Here is a 9,311-nt window from a genome sequence, read left to right as displayed (position 1 = left end):
AGCAATCAGTATGTTTGAATTCTAAAAGTTAGTCTAAATGTATTCTGTTGTTTGTGCACCACCATTTTTGTGACAGTTTACAAAGCATTTATCCTAAAACTTGGCAAAAAGCACTGTGATGAACCACCTATCTAAAGAAAGTTAGAAGTCCTAGTAACTTTTTCTGCATAAACTGAAAGACTGCCTGGAGTGTACATCTACAACCTGTGGTATGCGCTGAATAATAGCTGACTCCAATGCATTCATAATTTCCTGTAAATGGGTTTAAGCATTCAAACTCACCACTAGTGTCTGTTAATGGCCCTGAGCAAATGCACATAAAAGTGACTTTACTAAGCTGACGGATATGCTGACTGCAGTGCTCTTGTTGACTTTGAGTGACAAGGCTTTAACATGACACTTGAAGAGATGGAAAATCTGTTCTCACTGAAGATTAACAGAACATGACAATGACCTCATTAATGTTAAGTGGCTCTACAAAAAGAAAAAGCTTCTCAGTCTCGATTTATGAGTCATCATCTGTGTTAGTGGTAAATGTGAAAGAGTTTGTGTGCTTTCATCGGTGTTTTGAACAAACCATCATTTCTGTCACCTGTCTGTAAGTAAAGGAAGTACTTTATCATTTACCTTCTTGCTATTCCACATCTGCTTATCTGCAACTAGGTCAATCTTATAAACTTTGTTCTTGGTGTTCTTTACTTTTCTTACATTGCATTTTCTGCTTCATAGCACCCTATATGCATTTTCTGGTCTGAATCTGTTGCAGTTATTTACATTTTGCACAATGTCCCAACTTTTTTAGAGTAGGGCTTGTATGTATCCTGGTGGCAATCCTGTGTTCTGTGCTCTTTGATCCTGTGGGTCATGATCTCTGGTGACTCAGTGTTGACAGTGTATGTGGAAGGATTGTCGGAGGCATGATGAATTAGCACAAAGATATGCAATGCCATCACATGAGAGAGGAGATGTCACCCTCTACCCATATGAGAGAGGAGATTAGATGAGTTGAGGGAGTGGCAACACCCCTAGCTGGAGCAAGAGAGAAAACTGAAGTGACACCAAAGAAAAATGTCTCCCCACAGCCAGAGGAAGAGAGAAGGGAGTCAAAGAGAGTAGCTAAGAGACAGCAAAAGGCAGAGTGGAAGTTGCCCACAGCTAGGGGGGGAAGCGGAGCTTTGAGAAGGCAGCATAAGGTCAGAGTGACTTCATCAATCACAGCAGTGACAGTTCAGCTAGGAATTTGGGGCACCCTCTGATCACTTCTGTTACAGCACTGCATTGTTTTGCTCTTGTGTAGCACCACAGGCAGTTCCTGTGTTCAGGCTGGTGATCAGTCAAGCTGCTTTTGCACAGCAGAGCTTCTGTTTTAGAGTTGCCAATGAGTATTGCAGGTAAAATGGATTTATCATTTCATAAAATAATTAAGTAATATAAGAAATGTGTAATACAATGCTTTTTGTGAGTGGTCTCTACTGATGGTTCATCTCTTTGTCTGTTTGAGAAATGTCTAATTCTTTAATAAGAATCGTTATTTAATCCCAGACATCCTTGTTGACTTGATTTTTTTAGCCTTGTAGTTCCAGCTCCCTTTACTCTCATATGAGGGCTGTTGATTTGTGTAAAAATTCTGGCGAGCATTTAAATTTCCCTTAAATGTATTATGGTATTGCAAAAGTTGTCCCATGTGAATATGATTCCTACAAGAATAAAAAATATTGATTAGTGACTGATAAGTGGGCACTTTGAAACACAGTAACCTTTTGAGAGATTTATATTTCTTCAGTTGAGCACTGTCAGATCATGAAGGCAAACTGACAGCTTCCCTGAAAGGTTTTCACACAGTCTTTGTTCTTAGAGAAAACACCTTGTTAATCACTTATTGTACAGATTCATAAAGTTCTTATACTCTTGAAACATACAAACGTAAATGCCAAGTGGAGGTTGGTTTTAGGCGTACATTTAATAACTGTGACATTTTCAAATTCACACATCCCCAGGCAGTCTGGTTTAACAGCTTGGAGTGCAAGTGCTAAAAGCTGCCTCACCTGAGATTGCCTTTGTCTTGTAGAGCTAAAAGCCAAAAGGACCTGAGGAGACTTTTCACATTGGTATATTAAAAGCGCTTGGGCTGGTTGTGAATGTTAAATCAATGCCAAAACCAGGTGAGATGCGACCCCTTCCTTATGGTCTTTGTCAGGAAAGTTCTAAAATTCAATGATAACTTTTTTTGAGGGGTTGATAATAAAGAGACATTGCAGTCATATGCTTTCTGTTTATCCATGCTATTGCTATTATTATTAATTATCTGTAGGTGGCGTCGAGCATGTGATCTCCTTGACTTGACTCACTGTAAATTCTCACTGGCTGATAGATGAGTGCACAACACTTGGGCTCTCACACACACCTAAAAGCAATCTGTTCATCCTTTAAACCTCTCCCTCTCTCTCTCCACCTCTTTGTTTATATCACAGTCTCTGTCTCTCAGTGTCTTCCCTCTCCCTCCTCCCTTGCTGTCATTGTGCTTCTTTCTCAATTTTCGTCTGCCTTTCTTGACCTCAGGGTGACTCTTACTTTGACTGAGAATCATTTTCATTCATCTTCCCCCCCAAAGCCAGCAGCAGGAGTGTACTTGGTTAGGGGTCGTTGAAAGAAAAGTGTTAAAATATCAGATTCTTAACTTTCATTGGTCAGATTAAGTTTGACATCTTGATTTACTGGCGTAGAATTAAGTTAAGTAAAAACATAGCAACCCTGTTTCCAGTTTCCATTTTTGCCACCATGACCTTGTGAGTCCTGAAAAGGACCTACTGCTTTTAGTCTCCTGAATATTGTATTAGACATAAAGAGTGCTAAGAAAAAGCTAGAGAGACACAGGAAGCCAAAGAACAGCACATTTCTTTATGTGTAGCACATCTTCAAGCTCAATTTTTAAAACCTTACAAGTATTTAAAACCTTGCTGGTATTTATTTTTGTCTTTGTTTAAACACAAAACTTGTAGCAGTGCTATATTTTTTTTAATATATCAGAACATGGTTAAATATCTTTATATATGAACTATAGCTAACAAACTACTAACCTCTAACTATGCTAAATCTCATACGTTGTCATTTACATGCCTGACTTTAACACTGATTAATTAATTCATGCTTAAATAATTTGGATTATCTGGGCTGATTTTATTCTCTCATGGTGCCTTAAAGTTTCTTTCCTTTTGAGAAGTGAAAGAGGATTTGGACCTGGATATGATGTAAGACACAAAAAGCGTAGTGTGTTGTAAAGTAAACCTCTGAGAGCTAAACAATATTTTCTGCATCTCTTACTTGACACTAAGTGTACCACCTCCCACTTCAGGTCACCAAACCACAGATAATTGTTTGTTTTTCCTTTCTTTCTGCTCTCACCTCTGGGCACCTGCTCTGAGGTGAGGAGGCTGCTCCTTTCACCCCAGAGACAGAAGTCTGCTCTGCACGTTCACCTCTTCAAACTCTCCACTGTGTGCTCAGTAGTGAACACACTCAAACATCTAATTGTAGCAAAGTGAGAGCCTGCTGATGATTCCTGGTTACCAGAGTCAACACCACTAACCAAATGAATAGTTTTCAGTTAGGATTAGTAGCTACTTCAACAAGAGCAATGCAGCAAGTTTGCACATGGAAGATAGTGTGAAAGGGTTTTTTGGTTCAAATGGTTTTAACCTGGTACAAATATTTGACACAATCATAGTGTTAAATTTTAAGTTTAACATCAAGATACATGGATTGAAGGTTCAACATTCCCTCCTGAGCCATGGTCTTTGGCTCTGACTCAGAAGATTAGGAACACAACAAAGAGAGAGAGACAGATTCTTACAGGCACACATCAGACAGGTGCACACATTCATTCTGTTTTTAATGCACAGATACTCCTTCGCATATCTTTAAATAACTTTTTTTTTAACTATTTTAATTATCAAATTATTATTATATTGCTGTTGTCATTAGTTTCATTTGAGAAATTATTATAAAATATTTGAAATGTAGACCAAGTTAACTGATTTTTCTATTTCTTCTTCTGTATGGTGACTTTCCTGACTTTATTCATTGGTAAAAAATACAATATAGCTATAAAAAAGTTCTTTATCACAATTTCAGCTACATTACGTTCAATATATATATTCTTCCACATTGTCATTTCAATGTAAATATAACTTGGATGATTATGTTAGTCATTATTGTTATCTGAAATCTTAAATGTATGGGGATTCTAAGCCAAGTTAGAAAGTGTTCAGTTCCTGCCTGATTACCCTATTGCACATTATATCGTACTTTTGAAAAGGCTCTTTTAAAGTCAGAATAGGTTTGAAAGATTGATGATAACCATAAGCATCATAAAATGTTAGGACACATTGCTTAAGCTATGAATAAGCTAATGAATGACTGAATGGATGGACATATTTGTTGGTATTCAACAATTTGACTTAAGCCACAGAGGTGGACTTAAAAATATCTACAATATCTACTTCATGTCATGAAGCAATAGAAAAAAAAATCTAGACCCAGGACCCGAGAGATGAGATGATGAGATGAGATGAGAAAGCCTTTATTTGTCAGTTGCAGGTCTTTTGCCCACAACCGAGATGACAGACCTTGCCGACCGTACATACAATACACAAACATCACATTGGGGAGACAGGTCAGGCTAGGTAGTGAGGAAAAACTACACATGTTTCTTTTCCAGCTATTTATTTATGAGTGACTTATGTATGTATGTATATATATATGTATATATTGTACTATTCTTAGTTAGCATATTGTCTGTCTTGTCTTAATGTTGGTTTATAATGGAGCACTGTAACAAAAAATAATTTCCCCGAGGGATCAATAAAGTATTCTGATTCTGATTCTGATTCTGAAAAAACATCGAAATGTGTGACACAAAAGGATAATACAGGAATGCACAGATATCAACACACCATAGCACAATAAACAAAGACAAGCAACATGGGAAAGAGTTCCAGTGTGTACATCTGATCTGGGACCGCTGCAATCTTTCGACTGCGGCTCCAACTGACCCGATGTCCACATCAGAGGGGAGGTAAGCGTTGGAGGTGGCGTTGGATCCAGGGTAGGGAGGGTGATGCGTCGGTGAGTGCTTATCAGTATCAGTATATGTATGTGTGTGCGTGTCCATAGTTCAGCTGAGACAGTGTCCTTTGCCCTGCCAGGCTAAGTAAACAGTCTTCCAGCCAACCCAGGTGGCCTTGCATGGAATGGGAAGGAACAGACTAAACACAGTCGTTATCAGGGTGTTGTTCAGCTCCGGCCTTGCAGATGGCGCCAAAGGGGTATGCCGGCCCTTCAGTTAATCCGGCCACTTTTCTATCAAGCCTCATCACAAAAGGTCTCAGTGGAAGTGTGGCTGCCAAGAAACCATTCATAGGAAAAGTAAACAGGCAGAAAAGACTGAGATATACCAAACTTCATAGGAACTGGACTGAAAATCAGTGGTAACAGGCCTCATGGAGTGGTGAATGCAATGATCTGAGGAGCAGCTTGAGCGAGGAGTTAATTCAATTCAATTCAATTTTATTTATATAGCGCCAAATCACAACAAAAGTCGCCTCAAGGCGACTTTTAAGTGAGGCTTGGTTCAAGAAGTAAGCACTGTGAACAGTGCCCAGGCAGGTGCAGTTAAAATCTTGACTTTTAGCTTTAATTCAATGGGTCGAACAAAAAGATTGCATAAAAATGTGAGGAACATTTTTAACACAGTCCCTTCATTTCAGTGTCTCAAAAGCAATTGGACAAATTAAATAACTGAAAATAAAATGTTCATTTCTAATACTTTGTTGAAAACTCTTTGATGATGCCCATGAGTTCAAGATCTAAGGCTGTCATTGCCAGCAGATGTTGGGTTTTCTCCTTTTTAATTCTCTGCCAGGCCTTTACTGCAGCAGCTTTCAGATGCTGTTTGTTTGTGGCCTTTCTGTCCGAAGTTTAGTCTTCAACAAATGAAGTGCATACTCAACTGGGTTAAGATCAGGTGACTGACTTGGCTCCACTTCATTGCTTTAATGAACTCCTGGGTTAGGCATTAGGCTGGATTTGAGCAGACAGTATATCTCTGAACACCTCAAATTCCTGCTTCTGTCCTGTGTCACATCAAAACAGTAGTGTCCCAGTGCTGCTGGGAGACATGCACACCTAGGGATGGGTATTGATAAGATTTTAACGATTCCGATTCCATTATCGATTCTGTTTAACGATTTGATTCTTTATCGATTCTCTTATCGATTCTTATTTTTAAAAAGAGGAGAACACACAGGTCGATTAGCTTTGAACTTTGTTTTATATCTTATCTTTGAACAAGACAGAAATGTAGAAGTAGCATGACCTTACAAATCCAAGAGTGAGATCTTAAGCAATCCACAGCCTACTGCTCCTCGATGGGGTGCCACAAGAACCCAGAAAAAAAAAAAAAGTTGTAAATGTAAAATAATAATAAAATAAATATTCTGTTACAGCAATAACAAAGTATAAAATAAATTATTCAGTGGCAATTACACAAGAAACTCCAGTAACATTCACACTCTCCTTTTTAAAAGTATATATATGAGCTGGGCATTCAAAAATAAAACTATATCAGCCAGCAAAAAATACAATCAACTCAAGTCCAATGGAACTGTGCACTGTGCAATTCTGCATCCATCAACTATGGAGAATTAAAAATTCTTTTGCAGAACTATAAGCATATCTGCTTTTTCAGGAAGGATACGTGATCTTTCTGGACTTATGGTCTCTCCAGCTGTGGAGAACACCCTCTCAGATGGGGTGGAGGATGCCTGCACACACAGAAACCTTTCAGCCAGTGCTGACAGCAGGGGCAGAGTCTCTCTCTTGCTCCACCACCATAGGGCGGTGTTATCCTTGCAGGGGATGGGGGTTAGGCTTCTATACAGCTGGATCTCCTGATCCACTCTCTGGGCCAGGGAAAGAACGGGCTGCCGTTGTTGGAATGACTGCAGCTCATTGTCCTCTTCTTCAAAGAGTTCCTCCAAGGCCGTTTTTTTTTTTTTTTGCTTTACTGGTGGTGCCTGAAATTAAATGGACATGATAAAAAAATTAAGCAAAACATGAACAATCCATGACATTTAAATTATCATCACAATGAACTAAACTTACATAGTCTTCTTCATCCTCATCTTCGAACAACTCTCCCTGTGTGTCTCCTTGCTCCAGGTGCTTGAGTAGAAAGTGACAAATAAACAAACAAATCAAACTAAGTACCACAGATCCATAGATGAAAGGTCTCACTCTCACAATGGAAATGTGCTACAGTGAAAGACACCATCATATTGAAATACCTCATCTGCTCCTGCCTCTGTCTTTGCTGCAATTGCTGCTTCCCTGATCCTGTGCCAGACTTCATCCTTATCCACTTTGGATTTAAATCGGGGGTCCAAGATGGTGGCCTCCTCCAGGAAGCTCTTGATATCAGCGTCCTTAAATTTTTAAGAGGGAGGAAAATGTGACATCATGACAATCCTTCAGTATTTATAACTGTTATTTTATTTATGATAAATAAATAAATCATCAATTGTACCTGGTATCGTTTGGAAAGATCTTTCCAAATGTTGTCCTTTATGCTCCTTGTGAAGGCAGAGTCATCTTCCTGTACGGTGTAGTGTTGCTGTAGCTTTTGCAGGATGGGCAAAATCTCACCACAGGTCGGACTTTTGTCACTGGACACTGCTAGTGTGGAGGTGTAGTGCTTCCGCATGAGTACCACAAACTCCTCTGCTTTTCTTAAGTCATCATTGCCCATTTTAGCCAGTCTGCAATATCAACAAAGCAAAAATACAACAGATATGTTGCATAAAACAAACAAAATAAAACCTGAGTCCAAATTAAGCCATATTATCATTATTTTTCAATACCACTCACCTTTCCTTTTCTATGGACTTTCTTATCCGTGGATCGATGGCTGCAGCCTGGATGGCAGGAAACTGCTCGCAGAATCTCTCCATCATCAAATACAAAGAGTTCCATCTGGTCTTTACATCTAGGAGCAGCATGTGCTTGGGCAGCTCTGAGGGGTAACACGTTCACAACTTAAATGCTAATGTAAGGTCCCATATGGTCCCACATATCTTAGTTTATAAATTTAATTTGATCATGATCTAATGATTATAATATATGCAATCTTAAAAAATATTTACTATGCTTACTGAGCAACTCTTGCTTCTCCTTCAGGACCACTTTTGCCATGTGGGACCTCTTCATCCATACAATCACAGAGCGAATTCTTGCCGCCCAGTTGGAAATGGCAGGACAGTTGTAGAGCTTCTGAGCTCCAAGGTTCAGGGTGTGTGCAAAGCATGGAAACTTGAGAATTTGTAGCTTTTTGACAGCTACATCCATGTTGGCCGCATTATCAACAGTGGCTGCCACAACCTTGTCTTTGATACCATACTCCTCCAAGATCTCATCAATCTCCTCTGCTACAGCTGTCCCTGTCTGTGCCTGGTACACTGGTTTGGTTTTGAGGACTTTTTCATGAGTCTGGCCATTCCTGACATAATGCAGTGTTACTGTGAGGTAATGATCTTGACTAAAACTTGTCCATCCATCTGCAGTGATGGCTGCCTTCAACACATGTTTCAGCTGAGAAATCAGAGTTGCCTTTTCGACTGCATACCAAGCAGGGATCAAGTGGTTGGTTAAACTGTCTCTGTTTGGGGCTTTGTACTTAGGGTTCAGAGTCTTTATCATTTCTCTAAAAGATAGAGAAATGGAAACGGATGAAACATCTGGTAAGAGGAGAACATGCAACTTTGACATTCCCTGACTTAGCCTACAATTAAACATTCACTTACCGAAACTCGGGGGCATCTACTGTGGCAAAAGGGTGCAAGCCTTTTACAACAAACTTAGTCACTGCTCGGTGACATTCGTCTATCCTGGCCTGTGTCATTTTACTTTTCCCTGCCTCTGTGAAAGGAGAAGCCACCCGTAGACTGCAGCGAGAACTGCCAGCATCTGAGCCAGACAGACTCTGTCTGTCTCTCTCGTCGTCATGGTTATCTAAAAGCGACACACAGTAATAGCAGGTTTTGTAATAAGGTAAATCGCGCTAACATAATATGCAATGCTAATTGATTAGTTACCTGCAGTATTAATGGGAGACGACGTGGAAACGCTAACACTGCTGCTGGTTTGAGCTTCGCTAGTCCGGAGCGGATCAAAAACACGACATTCGTTGAAAGCAATCGCGTGTTTTTTGAGCAAATGCTTTTGCATGTTCGTAGTGTTTCCTCCCTTTGATGAAATCT

At 39.6% G+C, this 9,311-nt stretch overlaps 1 protein-coding gene across 1 annotated transcript; it reads right to left on the bottom strand.

Annotated features, from left to right (window-relative positions):
- Positions 1 to 6,701: 6,701 nt before the first annotated feature.
- LOC308408759 (E3 SUMO-protein ligase ZBED1-like) lies at positions 6,702 to 8,751 on the bottom strand (the record flags this gene model as incomplete). Its single annotated transcript, XM_080901170.1, has 6 exons — positions 6,702 to 7,073; positions 7,162 to 7,221; positions 7,344 to 7,481; positions 7,583 to 7,814; positions 7,924 to 8,068; positions 8,208 to 8,751. The coding sequence occupies 6 exons, from the start codon at positions 8,749 to 8,751 to the stop codon at positions 6,702 to 6,704; spliced, it is 1,491 nt and encodes a 496-aa protein (XP_080757296.1).
- Positions 8,752 to 9,311: the final 560 nt, after the last annotated feature.

The sequence above is a fragment of the Rhamphochromis sp. 'chilingali' genome (genome assembly GCF_963969265.1).
Source record: "Rhamphochromis sp. 'chilingali' genome assembly, chromosome: 13".
In the NCBI taxonomy this organism is placed as follows: Eukaryota; Metazoa; Chordata; class Actinopteri; order Cichliformes; family Cichlidae; genus Rhamphochromis; species Rhamphochromis sp. 'chilingali'.
This window is presented reverse-complemented; position numbering and strand designations above follow the sequence as displayed.